General features: G+C 55.6%; 2 protein-coding genes across 5 annotated transcripts; both read left to right on the forward strand.

The window, feature by feature from the left end:
- The first annotated feature begins 105 nt into the window (after positions 1 to 105).
- LOC125628196 (RNA-binding protein 3) lies at positions 106 to 6,430 on the forward strand. 4 transcript variants are annotated; one of them, XR_012665869.1, is made up of 8 exons: positions 106 to 260; positions 1,497 to 1,612; positions 2,002 to 2,108; positions 2,203 to 2,308; positions 2,397 to 2,478; positions 2,967 to 3,034; positions 5,944 to 6,021; positions 6,249 to 6,430. XR_012665869.1 is itself a non-coding variant. In XM_048833075.2 (7 exons), the coding sequence occupies exons 2-6, from the start codon at positions 1,510 to 1,512 to the stop codon at positions 3,031 to 3,033; spliced, it is 465 nt and encodes a 154-aa protein (XP_048689032.1). In that variant the 5' UTR covers positions 106 to 260; positions 1,497 to 1,509; the 3' UTR covers position 3,034; positions 3,438 to 4,120. The 4 variants fall into 4 exon arrangements, 2 of the variants coding, with proteins under 2 accessions (XP_048689032.1, XP_048689033.1); XR_012665870.1 differs by having other exon boundaries at positions 2,970 to 3,034; XM_048833075.2 differs by lacking the exons at positions 5,944 to 6,021; positions 6,249 to 6,430 and adding an exon at positions 3,438 to 4,120.
- A 3,373-nt stretch (positions 6,431 to 9,803) lies between these two features.
- On the forward strand, positions 9,804 to 17,011 carry LOC125628156 (RNA-binding protein 3). The gene is made up of 7 exons (XM_048832978.2): positions 9,804 to 9,956; positions 11,944 to 12,058; positions 13,970 to 14,076; positions 15,071 to 15,161; positions 15,267 to 15,351; positions 15,804 to 15,868; positions 16,347 to 17,011. Exons 2-6 carry the CDS (start codon positions 11,956 to 11,958, stop codon positions 15,865 to 15,867), a joined length of 450 nt encoding a protein of 149 aa, XP_048688935.1. The 5' UTR covers positions 9,804 to 9,956; positions 11,944 to 11,955; the 3' UTR covers position 15,868; positions 16,347 to 17,011.
- Positions 17,012 to 21,319: the final 4,308 nt, after the last annotated feature.

The raw sequence follows: 21,319 nt of genomic DNA on the forward strand, positions 1-21,319 counted from the left end.
GCGGGAAGAGGTGGGGCGCGATGGCGGTTGGGCAGGACCCGGATGTAGGCCGCCGGCCAAGGTCCCGGATGGGCGCCGTTCGGCTGGCTCCTCCCTTCCTGCGCCCTTCCTTCGCGCGCGCGCTTCGGCGCCGGTCCAATGGAAGCGCCGGCTGCGCGTCACGTGGCCTGAGGCTGGTGGGCGGGGCCGCTATATAAGGCTCGGCCGGGCGGCACCTCGGCCACCTTCTCAGCAGCTCCAGCCCGGGACAGGTCTGTTTGGTGAGTGGGGGCAGGCCGCGTGCCGCTCAGGGGGCCTTTCCCCGCTCGGCGCTGGAAATGGCGGCGGCTTGTTGCCTGCCTGTCGGGGACTTGTTGAGGTCGCAGTGGCGACCCTAAAACGCGCATGCGGGGCTCGAGTAAAACGCTGGGGGCCTGGGGGCTCTCTTCGGTTTTTGTGGGGGGGGGCGAAAGGCCTTAGATGCGCGGGGGAAGTCTCAACCGGCCTGGGGGGGTTCCATGGGGGGGGGGTGGGACACGGCGGGCGCGCATGCGCGGGAGGCCCTTGCGTCGTCGTCTTCTCGGGGGCCGTTCCCGCGCCGGGGGGGGCGGAGCGGAGGAGTTTCGGAGCGCTGGAGTGGTCGGCGCGCCGTCTGGCGCTGGCCTCGCGCTTGCGGCCACGTGACCGCCGCCGCCATCTCTTCTGCGCGGGGCACAAGATGGCGGCCCGTGGGGGGAGGGGCGCGTTTGCCTCCGTGGGGGAAGGGGAAGCTAGGGCCTTGTGGCCTTCATCGGGGTGTGGGCGAAGGGCACGTGCGGGGGATGGGGGCGGAGTCCCGGAAGATACTCCGTTGGGTTGGGCGGGGGGGCTGTTTCATGGGGGGTGGGTCCCTGGGGCTGCTTGGATGAGGGCTGGATCTGGAGGAGAGGGCCTGAGAACAACCCTTGTCGGGGATTGACCGCTTAAGTAGTGGGTCATCTGAGAAGCATACCCTGCCCGAAGCCTGGGGTGGGAGGCTGTGGGGTCACCCTGTGAGTATAGCTCTCGCTAGATTACCAGCTGTACTGTGGAGGTTGGCAGATCCATCCAGGAGCTGGTGGTTACATTCCCTCCACCAGAGAGCTAGAAGCAATGGGGAGCTTTAAGGGTGTGTTGTTGGGCTTTAACTGTTGGTGCTGCTCCCTATAATGGTCCACTCAATCCTCGAATCCCTTCTTCCTGTAGGGTGGGAGCAGATAGTGATAGGGCTTTGAGGAACATGCTGAGGATTTCAGGATCCATAAGGCCCCCAGGGAGAAGGGGCTCTTCCTAGAGCAATGGTGTTCAATTGCTCTCAAGGAGTTTTAGTTACTTCCTGCCCCTGGGAGGAAATGGCGGGAAAGGGGGGGGGGGGCGAAGAGAGCTCTAGGGCATCTCACCAAGGCAGGAAGGGCTGAGTCTGATACTGGCTGGGTAGGGAGAAGCCCTGGTGCAGCTGTCCTCTGTTCCGTCTAACCACCTTGCATCTCCTTCCCCAGACTCTTCCTCACCATGTCTTCTGAAGAAGGAAAACTCTTTGTTGGGGGTCTGAATTTCGAGACCGATGAACAAGGCCTGGAGCAGCATTTCGGCTCTTTTGGACCCATCTCTGAAGGTCAGGATCCGGTTATGCCTGTGCACCTGGTTCCTACAGCTGTGAGGAGAATTGGTTTTGCTGGCGCACTGGGGGGAGGGGTGTCATGTACCCAGGACCTCATTGCAGTGGGTGCTTAGGCCCCTGCTCCAAAAAAGCTGTTTTGTTCTAAGCCTTAATACCAGCTGCCTAGTTAAGAGTTGTACAGGTCTTGGTGTAAGAGGCCGTCTGGTGATACCACATGACCGGTTCAGATACAGCAGTGTGGTCAGGTGCTGGGGTATCTCGATGACCAGCATGGTTACCTGACATCCTTACTAAGTAAGGATGATCTGTAGACCCAGGCCAATTCCAATTGCATAGGCTTAAATATTTTTTTGGTCCTCACCCTTTATTTCTTTTCCTTCCAGTGGTTGTAATTAAAGACAAAGACACGCAGAGGTCCAGAGGCTTTGGCTTCATCACCTTTGCCAACCCAGAACATGCGTCAGATGCCATGAGGGCTATGAATGGAGAGGTGAGTCTTTCCGCATTGATGGGGGCTGGTGCCTAATCCGCTCCCCCTGTGCGCCTAGCTCCCCATTTCTTAAATGTGTCTTGTTCCTCTGCAGTCCGTGGATGGGCGTCAGATCAGAGTTGATCATGCTGGGAAATCTTCCCGTGGATCCAGAGGTGGCTCATTCGGAGGCAGAGGACGAGGCCGCGGCTACTCCAGAGGTGAGTCTAGCAGCCATGTTGATCTGAGCTGAAAGCCAGCTGGCCCTTGGAAGGAAGAGCACTCACATCTTTGTCCTTTGTGCCGCAGGAGGCGGAGACAGAAGCTATGGTGGTGGCCGCTATGACAACCGAAGTGGAGGCTATGGTGGGTCCCGGGACTACGGCGGCAGGTAACTCATGCAGAGAGGTGGCTGGTACCCTGCTGGTGACCAGTTGGAGAGGGGAGGACCCAGGCAGAGGCACCAGAATGATTAGAAACTCGCTTAGTAAGACTCCAGGAGCTCTGTGTAGCTTAACAGAGAATGTTACGGGGTGACTTGATTGAAGTCTGTAAGTACCTACATAGGGACCAACACTTTGATATTAGGCGAGCTGTGCTCAATTGAAGAGGTCTAACATGATCCAAGCACTGGAAGTTGAAGCTAGACAAATTTTAGAAATAAGGCACATGGTTTGTAAGTGAGAGGGATGTTATCTACTGGGACTGAGTGAGGGCTGTGGGGCATTCTCCATCACTGCTACATTTGAACTCAAAATTGGCTTTTTTTTAAATCTTGGCTGGCCTGTTTTATTTGGGTCAGATTAGATTAGTGTTCCCATTGCCCTTAGAATCGAGGGTGTCTGGAGTCAGTGTAAAACAGTTGTGCTTTGCTTTCAGAAGTCAGGGAGGATATAACGACCGCTACTCCTCTGGAGGCTCTTACAGAGACAACTATGACAACTAAGGTAGGTGAAGCTCAGAGAATGAAATACAGCACTTCTCTTGCTTAGCAGGTATACTTAAAACCTTTGCAACGCACCATCTTGTGCTGAGCAGTGGCCATACTTGAGGCGTATTATCTGGGACAACTCTTTATCCGCCTTTAACAAGCCTGTCTGAGACTTACTGCCAGGCCTTGGTTCCGTGACCCTGGTCGATAGCTAACATTAAATGCATGTGGAGGCTTAGAATTCCATTTAATGCCAATGACCGCCATCGAGCGTCCAAGTGACTAGCTAACTGGGGGAGGGGGAGTCCTGGAGATTCCTAGCCTCGCTGAGCCCAAAAAAGTCTAGGAGTTGGTGAAATGCTACAAACATGTCCGTATGCTACAGTGCCTTTACGATTGTACCTACTTCTTGTCCTCAGCTCGCAACGAGTAAAAACCCTTCCTGACTCAAGATCGTCCTTCCAATGGCCGTATTTATAAAGAGTTTTGGAGCTTCGCTGAATCTTATTGTTTAGTTATCTACCTGTATCTTCCCTTTTGTAGTCTTGTCACACGCAGCCTGACAGCTTCTGCTACAAGATGGCCCATTGAGACTTTCCTCAAGAAAGCTCTGTTTATTTTTGAGTGTTTTTTAAAGCATTTTTGAAATCTGGTTTATTTTTCTCCTTTTTGATTTGTCAACAACCCAAGGTTTCTTTTAAATTGCCAAGACGGGGCCCTGAACTCACTTTAACACATTGTTCCCGCAAGCTGGATTTTCTAAGACAAGTGCAATGATACCTTGGAGTTCTGTTCCTTTAGTGTATAGCAAGGGAGGGGTGAAATGCGCGGCAGCCTTTGGTATATCTAAAGGGACACAAGTGACTCGTAAGTTCGATCATCAGATAAAAGGTATTTTCACTGTACAATGTAACAGCCCCCAGAACTAAGACTTGCAAAAACTTTCCATGAGAGGTTCTTGAAAATGTTTGTTTATATTGTCCTTTTTTTACTGGAAGAAATGCGCATAATTCCATTGGTATTGTATTTGAAGTGGTGAAGGAATTCCTGTATTCAGTTCTCTGGCTTTACGAAGCCTATTAAAAGACCGTTCTGAAACGAACTCTTTGCTCTCGACATTTTGACATTTCATTGCACTGCACAAGACAGACAGAGATGGGAGTGAGGTTAGGGTAGAGGAGACTTTCTGATCCCATGTACACTGACCTAAATGTCACTGTACGTGGAACCAGAAGGCAGCTTGGCCCTGATCTCCTGTCAGTGTAGCACAAACATTAAAGCCCGTTATCCCCTCTGTCTGCCTTGTTGAGCAGCTTAAAATACCGAAAGGGGTTTGCAGTCTAATTCTCCTTCTGAAGCTTTGCGGCCGCATCAAGGACAAATTCCCAACTAAACCGGCAAGCATTCTCCAATCTGGCTCCAAACTTAGCCTTAATACCAGCTCCGGTTTCCATGACTCCTTGGGTGCTCCCTGCAGCGTCTTGCAATCCAAACGTTGCGGTCTGTGCTGCCGCATGAGCCACAAAGCGAAAGTGCTTGAGCCTAAGCTGGAAGCGCTAGCAATTGGATTTGGTGGTCTAGGTGATTTTTAGGAAAGTCTTTGGTTTCCTTGGAAACCAAAACGATGCAGCTGGCTGTCCAGTGATGCCGGAGGATCTTGGATTGTCTAGGCTGCTCAGTTCCTAAACAGCACGAATCCCTAACTGAAGTTGCTTCAGCTTCAGCCGGCACATCACATCTTTCATTAGTGCCCTCCGTTCTTGGTAGCAGTGGCAAAAGAAGCTGGAAAAGAAACTGTAACTTAAACCACTGAATCTCCTGGAGCTGGCGCATATGCCGGGGGTATGGATGCCCCTCGCTCTGTTGTTGTGACACTGGCTGGGAGGGTGTATTTGCTCGCCCTTCCCAGGGTGCAAGGGAAGCTAACCTGGAGTGCGTGGCCGAGATTAAATCCAGCAGCCTTGTCCATAGTTGATGATGAACCTGGGAGGTGTCTTCCCAGCCCACAGCAGCAGGATGGTGTGTCAAATCATCCTGTTAGCATGCTGCCTCCCTCCCCACCTCCCTTCGGGGGGTGTCTTGTCCCTCCGTTCTCCTTTTAACACTTCCATCTGTTGGCCGAGCAGTCAGAGGCGCTGCTCTTTGGACCTGGCAGCCCAGTTAGCCCAGAGCTAGGGTCAGAGACAGCCAGCTGGTGTCAGAGGGGTAGGTGGGCCTGTTGTAGCTAGCCTTGTCCTGATCTTACCCGCTGTGAGCATTCTCTGCTAGCGTATGGAAACCAGTGTCCTTCGAGACCCCGAAGTGTGTTGTGACTCTCCTTCAGTGCGATCCGTGTGAGACGAAAGCTGCTCTCTTGCCTAGTTCATTTGTGGATATAGTCCTGTAATTCGAGGTAACTCTTTTGCTCGTGTCCGCATCTTCTCTCCTCCACAGCTCGTTCCCTAGGGCTAACGCTGGTTTTGTTTTTTTTTGACTTGACTCTTTTTGGGGGCCTGTCTGAGCTGTGCCTAACCCCTACTGCTGTGGGAGTGGGGGGAGGCAGTCTGGACTGTACCGAACACCCAGCCTCCCCCTCGCAATCACTGCCGTTTGGTCCAAGATTTTAATCCATGCCTTGTGCAGCCCTTGGACTCGTCTGCTGGGAGGGGCTGTTCCCAGTGCAGCGGGCGGGTGGAGGGGACGCTGGTGCCTCTGGACCTGCCAGGTTAAATTGCTATGCGCTGGTGACAAATAGACACCTTTTGGGTAGGATTCTCAAAACGTGGGGACGGGGGGAGCCTCCATAGTGACTGACTTTCCAGGGCTGGCCAATGGGTGGCATTGGCCAGCCCTGGAGTAGCCTGCTCAGACCGCCGGGTTCAGTGAATGGCTTGTAATGTGCTGGGTGAGTTGAGACGGGCTAGTAACACTGCTTTGCTTTGGCAGGTGCAAGAGGACAGGGCACCAGCTGCACTACCCTGAAAGGAAGGGAATCGGAAATTCAAACAGACAGTTTGACCCCAGGTACGGATCCTGGCCACATCATGGCAAATGGCATAACTCCACCATGGCTACGAAACAGGGATGGTCCCATATACCATTGGGCTGGGATGGGAGCGGATGGAGGAGGGCGTCAAGTGACTAGCTGGAAGTGGGGTGGACAAAGTTAGCAGCTTAGCCCTGATCCTGGAAAGAAAATCACCTGCCTGGACCCTTCTGAAGCATAAACCTGTGTCCATCTCTCCTTCCAGGTGGTCGGCACACACAGGAGTTTGCCACAAAGGCACCTGCATGCCTGAGCTGGACGGGCCCAGTGGCTGCTGTGGGGAGAGTCAGGCCCTGCTGAGCCTGTTAGCCAGCAAGGGCACAAATGAGCAAATCTTTCATTGGCCAGAGTCCTTTTTAGTGTAACAATAAAGGCTGCTGGACCCATTGTCTGTGGTGAGCCTTCTTGGGGGCTGAGGAACATTGGAGGGGGGGACTTGCTTTGCTATCCCTGTGTTGGGGGGGTCAGTCTGGTGCCAGCCCAGAAGAGGAGCTGATGCAGGGAGTTAGCTGTGTCAGATCACTCTTGTCCACACTGCTCAGTGGAGTAAGGCCTAGGGAGGGGGTGACGGCCGCAGCCTGAAAAGGGAAGGCAGCTGGCAGCCCAGGGCTGCATGTTCCTGCTTTTCTCTCAGTAGCTCCAAGCTGCTGGACAGTGTGGGCTGAGCAGATGCCCAGGAATGTACCTTATTTAGCCTGCTCGGAGCTTGGCAGCTTCCTTCCTCTTAAAGCAGCTGCTTTCCCCAGGGGAGGAAGCAGGCCCCTGTCAGAGGCGCAGAAACTAAGCTCCTCTAGGGGATGACAGCCAGTGTGGGCTTCCAACTTCTGGCTGGCTGGCCGGCCAGCCTCAGCTGGGCTCTCTCTCCAGAGCCAGCAGGCACCTGCTCTGCCCTCTTCCTTCTGGGTACAACACTGCTGGGCAGGGGAGGGGCTCCCATGACTGCTGCTTCGGTGACAAGGCTGGGAGAGCTGTGGCTGGAAGGGGGCGAGCAGCCCAAGGCCTGTGGGCACTGACAGGGAAGTGCCTAACCACCTGGCTCTTACTGCCCAGGACTTGAGGGAGCAGTGTCTCTCCACTCCCTGCCCCAGTATCTGAGTTCCTGGGTGGCTGCTGGGCGTTTTCCCAGCCAGCCTGCCCTCAGCAGCAGCCTTTGGCTGAGATTTCCAGGCTGGAAGGCACCAGTGTCTTGCCCATCAAACAGTCTCTGGCTGCTCCTCCAGAGGCCCCATGTGTGTCAATGGGGTGGGTTTATTGCCACCAGAAGGTGTGGGGCTGGCTGGGGGGAGGAGTTAACTTCCTGGCAGGCTTCCTCTTAAACACACAAATGAGGAAGTAGGCTTGTGACATTGCACCAGTTGTTCGGACTAGCCTGGCGTGTGATGCTCTCCCCCACCATGGGGTGAGACCTGGCCCTAGCAAAGCAGCCTGCTGAGCTGCCCTCTACTCCACCAGCCCTCTGCTTCCAAACCCCCTCTACAGGGTGAGGGCTGAGGAGAGACCCTACAATAACACAGTGGCTGGCTCTCCTGTAATGCACTGCTGCATGTCGGAAGGCATGGGCCAAACTGGGCCTGGTTTGTAAATCAAGGGGCAGCTGGAGCCTGCGGGTGATGAGTGGGTGCTCTCTGGCAAGGGAGCAGGCCCAGCCATGCACTAGAGCAAAGGGACTGAGGGTCAGGCTTGGGGTCTTCCCTCCAACCCCTGTTGGGAAAAGCCCTTTCATCCCCCATGTCGCTGGGCCTGTACTGCTATCTGTGAGTGTGTGTGCACACACACCCCGGGGGCCCCATCTCCAGCTCTTGGCTTAGGGGCCCTGAGAGCAAGAGCTGTAGGCTACACCCTTCTTCCTCTCCCCCCCCCCCTTCATGATCATAAACCAAGCTAGCTTTGCCCCCAACTCATCAGCCTCTCCTCAGTCAGCAGGGGGGCTGCCCCAAACCTCTTGGCATGGACAGGAGAGAGGCAGAGCCACCTTTGAGCTGGGTCTATCCTCGGGGCGGTCTGGCTGGCTTACTCGGGGTGGAGCTCGCACCAAGGAGAGCCCGGAGGCAGGGCTGCCAGCTGGGGGCCTGGCACAGCTCCCTAGGCTGGCTGCTACACCCTGGCTGTTAAACAGGCCCGTGAAGGAACCTGGTCAGTGAGGCAGTCCCCCAAGGGGTCATGCTCTGCCTGCTGGGCAGGCCATGTGCCCTCCACCCCTCTGAGACGGAGCCTCTCAGCTTCTCCCCCACCCCGGTGTGATCGGAGCCAGTCAGTGGGTAGAGGTGGTACCTGCTGCTGGGGGCCAGGAGGAGCAGGGCCATGTGCCAGCCTATCTAAATCCTGCTAGTAGTGTTAACAAGCCCCTTAAGCCAGCCCCCCAGGTGGGGATGTAACACCCCCCCTTGGCACCCGCCCTCCCCAGCGGCTCTTGCCTTTTGCCTACAGGACAAAGTCCAGAGGGAAGCTTAGGCAGGCCAGGCATCCTACCCAACTCTGAGCACAGTCCCAGTGCGGGGGCCTGAGACTGTTGGGGGGCTGGTTCTCACCCCTAATTTCCCCTCCCCTGCTCTCACTGCATACAGTCTATACCCACGGGGGGGCTGGTTCACACACCCAGTTCTCAGGGCCTGAGGCCCATGGTTGCAGAGGGGGCTGCTTCTCACTTCCTAACCCCCACCACCCCAGACTCTCAGTGCCTATAGCCATGGGGGGGCTTGTTCACACATAGCTCTCAGGGTCTAGGGCCTATGGGTATGAGGGGGCTGGTTCTCCCCTCTGTGCCCCCCCCCCAGCTCTCAGAGCCTGGGGCCCACAGTTATGGGGGGGTTGGATCTCACCCCCCTCTGCCCTCAGGGCGTGGGGCCCATGGTTATGGGGGGGATCAATCTCACGCCTAACCCCCCCCCCAGCTCTCAGGGCCTGGGGCCCACAGTTATGGGGGGCTGGATTGCACCCCTACCCCCCCAGCTCTCAGGGCCTGGGGCCCACAGTTATGGAGAGGCTGGATTGCACCCCTAACTCCCCCCCAGCTCTCAGGGCCTGGGGCCCATGGTTATGGGGGGTCTCAATCTCACCCCTAACCCCTCCCCCAGCTCTCAGGGCCTGGGGCCCATGGTTATGGGGGGCTGGATCGCACCTCTAACTCCCCCCCAGCTCTCAGGGCCTGGGGCCCATGGTTATGGGGGCTGGATGGCACCCCTACCCCCCCAGCTCTCACCCCTATCCCCCTCCCCCCAGCTCTCAGGGCCTGGGGGCCATGCCATGGGCAGGGAGATTTGAAGTGGGCGTGGCTTTAGCCCCGCCCCCTCCACCCAGTCCGGAGTCCTGTCTTCGGTTCTGGCCCCGGCCTCGTTCACCGTCGACCAATCAGGATTCTAGATGGGGGAGGGGCGAGGCCTTGGTGCCGTCTGTCAATCTGTGCCAGCCAATGAGCGTTACTGTCACGTAAGGGGCGTGGTCTTAGCCTGTTCCCAGCGCTGGCCATCTCAGCCAATCAGCGCTCCCGGCAGTAAGGCGGCTTCTCCATAAGCCAGTCAGGGCTTCAGGCGGTGAGAGGTCGTCGTCCTGCCACTGTCTGTCTCTGTACCAGCCAATTAGGCAGTCAGGAGGCGTGGACTTATTGTTTCCCTGACTGTTTCCTACTCAGCCAATCAACGGTCCCTGCGTTGTGCGGGGGCGACCCGCTAGCCAATCAAGGCCCCACCCCGGGACGGGGCGTGGCCCCTGTTTCGCTGACCAATGGGCGGCGCGCTCATAGGACGTGACCGTTGAGGGGGTGGGCGCTTCGCCCCCCTCCGCTTCCGGCCGCCAATCAGCGCTCGGTGGCGGGAAGGGGTGTGGCCTGCGTAGCCTCGCTCTCATTCTCGCTTCTCCCGCGGACGTCGAGGCAGTAGCAGGTTCGCCGCGCTCCGCTCCGCTCCGACCCATCCCGGTGAGCGCCGCCGCCCGCCTGCTCGCGGGGCCGGGAGAGGCCGGGGGGGGGGTGGCGTGGCTGGGGAGAGGGGAGCGGGAACGGGGGGTCAAAATGGCGCCGCTCGCCGACGCCTCGGCTGGACCTTGGTGGCGGCGGCGGCGGCGGGGGGAGGGGAAGAAGCGCTGCGCAGCGCGCGCCGAGGTCGCGCCGCGCATGCGCGGTCCTGCGGGGCCCCCTCGCCTCGAGGCGCGATGGGTGGGCGGTGGAAGGCCCGCCGTCGCCGCGCATGCGCCTGGGTGGGCGCGCGCGCGCGCGGCCCTGAGGAAGCCTACGGTGGTCGCCACGTGCGGCGACCGGGCCCCACGTGCTCGCTGCCATCTTAATGGGACTCGGGGCGGGGGGGGGGGAATCGCTCGCCCCCGCTAGGGATTGTGGGGCAACGCCGCCCCCCCCCAGCGTGGTGGGAGCCCCCCCAGCGTGGTGGGAGCCCCCCCTTCTCCACCATAACGGAGGGGGCGCCGCCCTTCCCCCCAGCCTGGAGGGAGCTCCCCCCCCCGCATTGCGGAGTCTTGATCCCTCAGGGAGGGGTCCTGGGGGCTACAGGTGACCCCCTCAGCATCGCTTCCAGCTCCCCCTTTGGGAGCCCTGGGGGCTGTTCCCCTGCTCCCCAAAATGCAGCTGGCTCGTGAGAGGGGGGTGTTGCGCGGCTGCCGCTGTCTGAGCTGAGGGTGATCTGCCATCTCGCTGCATCCGGCCCCCCGCGGGAGGAGCAGCCAGCCGAGCCCCTGAGCTTGGTAGAACTCAGTTGGTTTTGGCGGGTATCTGTGTGTCCTAAAGCGTTTGTTTTTTTCTTTTTCTTTCAAGCTTTCACAGTTGTGGGGCATTAGAGCTAACCTGTTTGAACCTTAATTGTCACCCCACATGCGCAAATATACAGCGGATGGTCTTTAAATCTAACTCCAGTCCTTTCTCAAGCAGCACCTATTTTGTCTGTAAATTTCTATTGGTAGTGGTATTTTTTCCACTGGTTTGTGTGTGTGGCTCTCTACAAATGTAGAACAAAAAGATAATCCTTGCCTCAAGGATCTCACCATCTAAGTATTGGAGGAGCGACAACAGATGGAGACAAGCAGATGGGGGAGTACAAGGAAACAATGAGGCAGTATTGATCGGCAGTGGTTTCAGCACACCAGCGGCCAGACTTTTGGGGGGTCGGGGGTCGGTTTTTTTGTAGGTATCGTGGCAAAGGAGGGATTTGACAATAGATAATGGGGTAGCTCTGTAGATGTTTACAGGGAGGACTCCCAAGTGTGAGGGGAGGCATGAGAGACAGCATGACAGGGCTTTTTTGAAAATGTAACAGTGGGAGATGCAGGCTAGTGCCATGGGCCAAGCGGAAATGTGCGTCGATACCAAATGAGGGCGGATGGGCCATGAAAGGGCCTCAAAAATGAACACAGATTCATCATGTATGATGCATAGAGAAGGGAGACGGTGGAATGGAACACAGAATAACTTGGTCTGTAGCAGCTCTGAAGTCTCATACACACAAAAAAAATCCCCCTCGTTTCATTTATGATGTCACTTGCACTGAGTTTCTGACTCTCTGAAGAGCTTGAATAGTGCCTGCCACTGGAGATGATATGCCAGGCAAACCAGGACCACCAGTCTGATCCACCACTGGGTGTTCCGGCAGGGCAACTGGCCAGGGTGGGACAACTGGTCTAATGTGGGGCAGCAAGGATGGGGTGTGGGAAGAGTACTTGCCTGGATGGGACAACTGGTGGGGGGTACCGGGCAGGAATACTGGGCTAAATATACCATTTTGTTGATCTGACACAGGCACCACATGTGCCGCCGGGGCTATTAAACTGCAATTTTTCTGCTAAGCCACGAGTTAATTTCAGAGCCTCTTTGCTAAAGAACTGTTGCTGTAGCCCCAGGCCTTTCCCCGGCTGCCTGCCAGGGCCTGTCCTGATTGACCACATGTTTGCTTTGCCTGCAGGTGACTTCAGTCATGGCATCTGACGAAGGCAAGCTCTTCATTGGAGGGCTCAGCTTCGACACCAATGAGCAGAACCTGGAGCAGCTTTTCTCCCCGTATGGTGACATCGCAGAGGGTAAGTACCTGTCTGCCAGCCCCACCGCAGGAAACCTCCCTCCCCTCACTAGGAGCCTGGTGACATCTATGACTCGGCCTTGCCACAGACATGGTAAACCATGCAGCCTGCTTGTTAGCATGGGAGCTGCTTTGGCATAAATGGAGGCAGGTGTGTGAATGAAGTGCTGGGAGAGGAGAAGTTAGCGTGGCTTAAATATTTCTGGGGTTCTGTTTTAACAATGGGGCCAGACAGGAAACTGGATCTCTTCATGGAAAGTGCCTTTTTTCTGCAGGGAAGGCATCAATATTTTGGCTGAAAAGTATAGGAGGTTTTCAGGTTTGGGCCAAAAACAGGGCTTGCTTGGGCTCATTCAACTGGCCCTAGGTAACAAGAATAGAGACTTGTGGGAATCCGCTTTGCATCTTCCGACCATAACCTGGGCTCAGACCAGCCAGGTAATCCTGTGGCAGGCGAAGATTGTGTCTGAAAGTAGCTCAAGCGAGAGCAATTTAATTATTACAAAGACTACACTACGATTTAACCCCAGCTCACTTTCAAGCAGTAGCATCCCGGTGCTGGCAGTGTAGTGTTAGTCATGGTGGTCCCAGGATGGGAGAGAGACAAGGTGGCCGAGGTAATATCTTCTGTTGGCCACAGCTGTCCAGTGTAGCTGGAAAGCTTCTCTCTCTCTCTGCCAGATATTACTTCCCACCTACCTTGTCACACCAACCTGGTTACAGCTACTCTGCAAACATTTTTAAGCTGTTAGTTACTATTGAGTCTAAGGGTCAACCAAGAACAGGTCCTCGCTGTGTCTGTCCAGCGCAGGAGAGCAGAAAGTCCTAGCCCAGAGGAGCAGGGTGGGAGAAAGGGTTGAACCTGCCAGGAGAGAGATCAATCAATGGGATGATAGCAAACAATATGATTTTTTTTTTCACTGATTTACATATCAGTGAAATGTAAATTAAAGGAAAGTGAAAGGGGACATTGAATCGAAGGGGCAGGGCAGAGGGGAATGAAGCAGGAGAGGAAGGGTTGGAGCAAACAGCAGAGAGCTCTTGCTCATCTCTGTAGTCCATCCCCTGCCCACACAGGCTGCAGCGGGAGTTCTCCTGCACTGGTCTAAGTTTGGGACAATGCAGGGTGGGAGTGGTGGCCCCAGCTGGGTCCCATTTTACCCCCGTGCCCTCCAGCACTGTTCTTGCTTTGGCTGTTTCTGCCCTTGCCGGCTGGAGTCTGGTGTCTCCAGCGTGTCGCACTGACTCGTAAAGCACTGTGCAGAGCAGGAGTCTCATCCCCCTCTTAAAGTGAGTGAGCACACCCAAACACACACACACCCGGCAAGCGTAGAACCCAGGAGTCCTGGCTGCCAGTCACTGGACTCCTTTCCCAGGTTGTCTCCCTCTGCATCTTGGATCCCTGGCACTACAAAATGAGTGAGATGGCTCCAGGATGCCCTTGCGGGTGGGTTTGACCAGACACTATGTTAGGAGGATTATCTCATGGGGGGGGGGTGAAAGTGCAGGCACCCCACTATGACCCTGGCTCCCATCTGTGTGCACAGAAACCAGTGGCTTATAAGGGCTCGGAATTAATTCAGACCAAGGCAGGGTGTGAATGTGAAACCCAGCCACTGTTCCTGACTATTTCTGTGTGGATGGGCCCTAAAGCCTGCCCTTCCAATGGGCGTGGCCAGGGGGTGCTGTCAGCATGGTCTCTAGGGCATGTCTTCGCTGCAGCTAGCCTGGGGGCAGCACCCATGCTGCAAAGCCGGGTCCATATGTTGGGATCTCTGGCGGGGTGTCCTGTGGCTCCAAGCAAGGCGGTGCCTGGCTGGGTGAGGAGGCTCCATGGCCTGATGGGAGGTGGGCATGGAGTGTGTCCTGGGGCCCTCTGGGGGTGCTGACGCTCTGTCCTTCGTTCTTCCAGTGGTGGTAGTGAAGGACCGGGACACCCAGAGATCCAGAGGCTTCGGCTTCATCACCTATCGCCGTCCAGAGGATGCCAAGGATGCCATGAGAGCTATGAATGGGGAGGTGAGTGGGAGCCAGTCCTTGGGGGAGATGATCGCACTTCCTGTTGTCCATTTCCCTCCACCCCCCGCCCCCCAAATCAGTCATCGGTGCCAGAGCACCCGTGGTCTGCCATCTGTCACTGCGTGACTGGGGGCTGCCTCTGCCCCGTCTCCCCAAAGCTAGCTGCTCTCGTACCAAACAAACTCCTGGCAGCCCTGTAAGTGGGGGATCCCATGGGCAGCAGCTCAAATGCAGTAAAGGGGGCTGGGAACTAGGCAAGCCGGCCACCCCTGTGTCTGGGTTAAAAGCTTTTCCAAGCCCACTCTGTGCCCCCCAGACACCCTCACTGGACCGTGGCTCTGGAGGTAGCCAGTCGCGGACAGCAAAGCGGCTGGGGGTCAGTAGCCCACCAGGCAGCAGACATGGTTGCCTGCAGCTTAGAAGATCTAGGCTTATCTCCTGTATAGCCCCAGCCATTAAGTTGCTCCCAGCTGCCCGAGACTTTAGTTAGACCAAAGCACTTCAGCCCGTGGGAGGCAGAGAAACCAAGGTGCCACAAAAGGAAGGGATTTGGCAAGGTGAGATTCTCTGACTGTCCCAGCAGGTGACCTGTGCTGCAGAGGAAGGTGAAAACCCTCAGGGCTCCTGCTGGTCCACCCTAGGTGGGAAATTCCTTTCTGAGCATGACACGGCTGCCAAGCCCCTGAGAGGGGGATTGCCCCCTCAGAGTACTGGCCCCAGCTGTGATTGACCCCCTCATGCTTCAGAGAAAAGCAGGTGGTGGGCGGGCCACAACACATCCATCTGGCCTGACTCAGCAGCCAGCCTGCTGCAGCCCTGAAGCGTGAGGACGTCTTACAGTCATTGTCTCGACGCGTGGCCAAAAGGACATGCCTCGGGGGTTGGGCACTCATTGCCGTGGGCTCTCCCCCCCCCCCCCGCCAGCGCTGTCACAGCCCCCCTTCCCTGCCAGGTATACAAAGCTGCCTCTAACCACATCCTTTCCTCTTCCCAGTCTGTGGATGGGCGCCAGATCCGAGTTGACCAGGCTGGGAAATCATCCCGTGGCTCTTCAGGGGGCAGAGGCCGTGGTGGCTTCTCAAGAGGTGAGTGTCGTCGGTTTCTCTCCCCCCCCCCCCGACCGTGCCTATCGGGACCAATGGCCAGGTGCAGCCAGTGCCAAATGCCCCCTCCTTCTTTCTCCGCTGCAGGAGGTGGGGACAGAGGCTATGGCGGCGGCCGTTATGACAGCCGAAGTGGAGGCTACGGCGGGTCCAGGGATTACTACGGCAGCAGGTGAGCGGGCATGGGGGGCTGCGGTGGGGAGGGGGTTGCTGTGATCGGTTTTTGATAGTAACTAGAGGGTGATCTGGGGTGGGGGGGTTTATTCCAGATGGTCTGTTTGTAACTAGTGACCAGCTGTTTGCTCTTCTGCCATGTGGCGTGGGCTGTCCCGTGCCCTTCAGCCAGCTCGTGGTGTGGCATGTCGGGGAGAGAATCCAGCCGACTCCCTCCCCAGCTTCCTGTGGCCTTCGCAGGCCACCTCTGGCAGTGGGGCTGTGCCCCTGGCGCTGCCCGCGTGTGTGAAATTGGCACAGAAGCAATGCTGGAAGAGCAAGAGGCGGGCGGATCCCGGAACAGAAACCCAGCCCTCTGTCACCTGATCTAACTAGATCCCTTGCAGCCTCCCCACTGCAACTGAGATCCCCTGGCTGGGGTCCTGGTTTCACGTCTTGCTCTCCCCACAGGAATCAAGGAGGCTATGGGGACCGCTACTCTGGAGGCTCCTATAGAGACAGCTATGACAACTAGGGTAAGTCTGTGCCGAAGGAACCGGCCTGGCTGGGCTGCCCAGTCTCTGTCCGTCCCGCCCGCCGTCTAGCCTAAATGCATGTGGAGACTCTAACCCACCAGGGACTTTCAATCCATCCAACTTCTCTCTTAAAGGGGTGCTGTTGGGCCGTCTTATAAAACCCCAGAGCTGCCTTTTAACGCGACTGGGGGAAAACACCCGCCAAACTGTAAGTTTGTAGGGGGATTTAACTCCCCGCCTTCACGTAGGACCTACTCCAAATCAGTGGGGACTACAGACAATGCCCAAATGAGGAAATAAGTGCCTTCTCTCGAGCGCCATTAGCTACCAGGGTCCTTTTAAGAACAGCATCCTCCTAGGCGTGCGCCTCTCCCCCGCCCCCCCCCAAATGCCAGGGAAGGAGGCAGGGGTGCAAAATGCCGCCGGCATATCTGTGTGCGGCAGTGCCTTTACCATTCTACCTGCTTCTTATCCTCAGCCCGGCAATGAACAACAGCCCTTCCCGAACTGAGATCGTCCTTCCAATGGCCGTATTTATAAAGATTTTTGGAGCTTCGCTGAATCTTACTGTTACATCCGCCTGTACTTTCCCTTTTGTAGCCTGGTCACATGCAGCCCTGAGAGGAGAGACCCGTTCCAGGGGTCCCCCTCCCTTCCACCTCCCTGTCCCCTGCAAAGCAAAGATCAGGCTGGTTTCAGGAGTTAAGCATTTGGGGATCTGTTTATCTGTTCGTTTCGAATTCGGCTTTTTAATTGGCCAAAATGGGAGGTGGGGCCTGACTGACCTGTAGAGCGTGAGCTGTGGAGGGGTTTTCACTTTTTTTTTATAACACCTTTGTAGTTTTTGTAAATTTCCTTTAGCCTGTAGGAAGGGGAGAGGCAAATCTCTCAGGTAGAACAAAGGGAGACTCACGACTCGTATGCAAAAGGTATTTTTCCTGCGAGATGTAACCGAGCCCGAGCTTAGATTTGCAAAAGCTTTCCGCGAGAGGTTCTCGAAAATGTTTGTTTATATCGTCCCTTTTTTTTACTGGAAGAAGCGCTCATAATTCCATTGATACTGTGTTTTTTGAAGTGGCGAAGGAATTCCTGTATTCAGTTCTTCGGCTTTACGGAGCCTATTAAAGACAGTCCGAAACAAAACTCTGCTCTTGACGTTTTGCCTGTAGCGAAGACAGCCAAAGTCGGACGGGTGTGTGGATGTTAGAGAAGATGGGACGGAGTGGGTGGGACGACGGGAATTCGATTGCAGGATGACTGAGCTATTGAGGCGGCTGTGAAAAAGGCATCCATAAAAGCAGCCATCTAGCCCTGTGTCCTGTCTTAAGGGAACGTACAGATCAGGGCAATTATGGAGTAATTCACCCCCATCTGCCTCCCCTGGCTTCTGGTAGTCAGGGGTTTAGAGTTGCCCCAAGCATGGGGTTGCGTCCCTGATGGTATGCCAGCTGGGCCTGGACTCGAGGAAGGGCTCTTCTCAGCCTTGTTGGGCGGGGCTGAATTTGACCTGTGTGTAGCTAGCTCTATCCTGGCATGGGCCACCTGCAGAATTCTCTGCTAGTGTGTGAGACCCAGGCCAAGGCCAACCCACATGGGATTTGAGAGAACTCCTGTTTCCACATTCCTCCTCCAGGGTGCGTTCTACAGCTAACACAAGCTATGGCCCTTCTTTAGGGGGCAGGTCTGACATTTCCCTAGGGGGCAGCCAGACCTCCAAGGCTCAATTCCAGATCCTTTAGCCATCCATTTCAAAGCAGCTGTGCCAAAGTGTGTAAGGGAGGGCAGGGAAATACTAGGGTGTCAGGAGACCACCCAGAGCTGGTCTTGGGCCCCCTCAGCCTGCCAGTGCATTCTCTTTATAAGGCGTGTCTGTCCGTCCACTCGGCGGCCACTTTGCACACTGACAATTTCCAAGGGTGGAAGAGAGGAGCACAAAGAGACAGGAGCTGGTAGCACAGGCCTGGGAACAGCCCTGAGAGAGCTTTTGGGCAGAGGGCTGGCTGAAAGAGGCTAGGAGCGAGGAACCTGTTCAGGGGCTCTGGAAATAGAAACGGGGTGGCCAACTGACTCCAGCACCAGTTTCTCCTGCAGAAGCCTGAGTTTGGCTAGCTGCTCAGATAAAAAGGGACAATATGGGCGCATCAGAACAGCTGAGCTGCATCAGGCCAGTGGCCCATATAGCCCAGTATCCTGTCCAACAGCAGCTAGTGCCAGGTGCTTCAGAGGGAATGAGCAGAAGGGCAATTATCAAGTGATCCATCCCTTGTCTACAGCTTTTGGCACTTGGGAGATTTAAGGACACTTGGAACATGGGATTGCCTCCCTAACAGTCTTGGTTAATAGCCACTGAAGTATCTGTCCTCCAGGAGCTTTTTTCTTGAGCCCAGTTCTACTTTTGTTCTTCACAACATTCCCCAGTGAGGAGTTCCACATGTGGGCTGCGTTGGGCGAAGATCCTTCCTTTTGTCTGTTTTAAACCTGCCTGTTCATTTCACGGGTGCCCCCTGGTTTGTGTCATGTGAAGGGGTAAAGAACACTTAGTGTTTCTCTACCCACTGTCTCCACCCCACGCATGGTTTTATAGACCTCGGTGGGCCATATCCCTTCTTCCCCCCCCCCCCCCGAGTCGAACAGTCCTCGTCTCTTTAATCTCTCCTCATACAGAAGCTGTTCCATGCCCCTGATTGTTTTGGTTGCCGGTGTCTGCACCTCTTCCAATTCTGATACAGCTTGGCTTTTCCTGGCTGGTTCTGCAGGTGGCAGAGGGCCCTTGGGTGGGGTTTATTCCGCCTTGCGAGCCCGGCCGCATCCTACTGGGGAAAGGGCGGGGACCTGGTATGTCAGCATTGGTGTTACAGCTGTGGCCTGCATGGTGATGCTCATCTGGGGCTGGGCTAAAGGCAGCGGGCGTGGGATCTCGCAGCCAGTACAAACCCTTTCATCCCCTGCTGGGGTAGAAGGGAACAAGGCCAAAGCTAGGGATGGGGTCTGTGCTTGGCTGCCTTTGGGGGCCGGAACCATCCCAGCAGCCCCCTGGCTTCCAGCTGTTGAGTGATTGTCACTCTGTGGCTGGGTCTCCTGGGAGGTTGAGGCACCAGAGGGGAGTTGATTGGGGGGAAGCTCACATCGGGATGGATTAGCAGAGCTGGGAGCTGATCTTGGGGATGGGGGAAATTCAGAGCAGGAGGGGGGCTGGGAGCCAGGACTCCTGGGTTATGGCTGTAGCTCTGGGAGGTGAGTGGGGTCTTGGGGGCAGATCCAAGACTCAGTTCTATCCCTGGTTTTGGGGAGTAGGGTCTAGTAGGGTGTCACCGTCTTATAGTAGCTGTCCAGGGCTGGGAGCCTCTCAGAGCATTAGAGGATCAAAGGCTGGCCTAATGCAGATCTCAACCCATCAATGGTTTCCCTTCCTGGGAAGGGTGTTTTTCACTGTCCCACCATTTGTGATGGAGCAGCAAGCTGCACACTTGAGGACACTAAGGGACTGGATGATGCAGAAGGGTACTTAGAAGGGCTGTGAGAATGGTGGCTATCATTTGTTTCAAGGATCTGTCTCTCCTGGGACAATCTTGGTATCAGACAGGAGAAATTCACCTGGGTTCCTGTTATTGGGCACTGAAGTGGCTGAAGTCTTCAAGTCTCAATTTGCCAAACATTGAAGAGATCCTAGGACTGGAAGGGACCTCAAGAGGTCATCTAGTCCAGTCTCCTGCCCTCAGGGCAGGACTAAATATTATCTAGACCATGGGTGGGGAACCTGCAGGCTGCATCCACTGTTGCTTAATTTCCTCTGGCCCTCGGCAAGTCTCTGTGATGCCCCCCGCGGGGCTGGAGCCGCAAGTGCCAGCTCACCCCACCGCTGGTGGAAGCTCCAAGCTGGTCCTCTACCCACCACAGGGCTGGATCCCCAAGCGCCAGCTCGCCCTGCCACGGAGGGAAGCTCTGAGTCTCCCCAGGTGGGTGAGTTGAACATTTTATATTTCTCTCAAGTAAAAAGTAATTTAGTTTTTCTGTGTGGCCTGCAATTGTTTTTGTTTTTTTCCCTGTGGGCCAATGGCCTGTGATAGAAAAAAGGTTCCCTACACCTGATCTAGACAACCTTCTCTTGAGGTCAGTCACCCTTATAAATGGGGGGCTTGTTCCCAGCTCAAATGTGGCTGGATTTAACTTCAAGGGAGGTGGGTTTCCCTGCTAGGTTAAAGAGCTCTTTATTTGAAAAGCCTGGCATCTTGCAGGGCAGGGACGGGAAGATGTAGCATTAGATACCTTCCATCTCCGAGAAGAAACGGCACACCTCTAGGCTGTTAGGACCAGGGTTCAAAGCCCCCCTGCGCTCGACCTGCTGCAATCAGACCCTGCAGGTAGGTGAGGGGTGCAGTGTTTGAGAATCAGGTGGGGTGGTGTCAGAATGCACTCTGCATTTCTGATTTGTTGCACCTCAACCTGAGGGTCAGGGTCTTCCCTCACCCCACCCCCGTTCATTGGCACCGCAGGGGTTAGCAGAGTGTTTTAAACACGGGTACTTTATACAGAAACTCTGCTCCATTGCAGTAATGCCTGGAAACCTGCCTGGTGCATGAACACCAAATATTAGAGAAGAGGCCATTATGTCCAGGCCCTTTGCACTGAAGCAGGTCCAAGTAAACCTACTCAGGCTTTACAACAGACCCCAGTGTCCCCTAGGCTATCTTGCTACCTAGGCAAAGTTCCCTGTGGTAGATGGTCCCTTACACCCAAAATCACAATAGTGTGGTTACTCCAGTCCCAAAGAACTCCCCAGGTCACTTGCGCTTTAGATGTGACACCAAAGCCAACACTTGCAGCCAACCCTATCATTAACTGGAGATTTATTAAAGGAAAAGCTTAAACAAAGGTAAAGCAGCTGAGACACCCTTAGACTACCTCATTTGTGTGTGTGTCTACACAGCAAAATTAAGCCAACTTAAATCTAAATCCACATCCAGCCTCCGCAGTGTCGGATGTGCATGTCTATTCGGTGGCGAGCATCCTTGCTAATGTTGATGCAGAGTGGTGCACCATGGGTAGCTATCCCACAGTGCAACTAGCTGCCTGGGTTTGGGGTAAGGCTTGCAATGGCAAGGGGGAATGGGAATGTGGCTTTGACCTCCCGTGATGCAGTTTCCTTCCTCCACTATGAACCCCAAACCACCCCATGTTTGTGTTTTCAAAAGCCTGGCTTAGCTGCGCATGGACCTTTCTCAGCTGTGCAGCCTTCTTGTGAAGGGAGACACGTTTCCGCAGGGGTGGGACAGGGAGCCAGATAGGCTGGCAGCAAATTTTCAGCAGCCCGATACCAGGGCAATAAGGCTCCAGGAGACTTTGAAAAAACCATGTGCGCTGCTTATCTGCATTCCAATGCCTTTCCTGCTGTTGCATCAGTCTCCCTGCATCTCCCTCCAATGCCCCCCACAATAGCGTGTTTCATTTTTG

This window comes from Caretta caretta, chromosome 23 (assembly GCF_965140235.1).
Source record: "Caretta caretta isolate rCarCar2 chromosome 23, rCarCar1.hap1, whole genome shotgun sequence".
Taxonomy (NCBI): Eukaryota; Metazoa; Chordata; order Testudines; family Cheloniidae; genus Caretta; species Caretta caretta.

Excerpts from the sequence above, each read along its gene's own strand:
- LOC125628196 (XM_048833075.2), top strand. The coding sequence starts at position 1,510 with ATGTCTTCTGAAGAAGGAAAACTCTTTGTTGGGGGTCTGAATTTCGAG. Across the intron at positions 1,613-2,001 it reads TTTTGGACCCATCTCTGAAG|TGGTTGTAATTAAAGACAAA; the intron begins GTCAGGATCCGG and ends TTTTCCTTCCAG. Across the intron at positions 2,109-2,202 it reads TGAGGGCTATGAATGGAGAG|TCCGTGGATGGGCGTCAGAT; the intron begins GTGAGTCTTTCC and ends GTTCCTCTGCAG.
- LOC125628156 (XM_048832978.2), top strand. The coding sequence starts at position 11,956 with ATGGCATCTGACGAAGGCAAGCTCTTCATTGGAGGGCTCAGCTTCGAC. Across the intron at positions 12,059-13,969 it reads GTATGGTGACATCGCAGAGG|TGGTGGTAGTGAAGGACCGG; the intron begins GTAAGTACCTGT and ends TCGTTCTTCCAG. Across the intron at positions 15,352-15,803 it reads AGGGATTACTACGGCAGCAG|GAATCAAGGAGGCTATGGGG; the intron begins GTGAGCGGGCAT and ends CTCTCCCCACAG.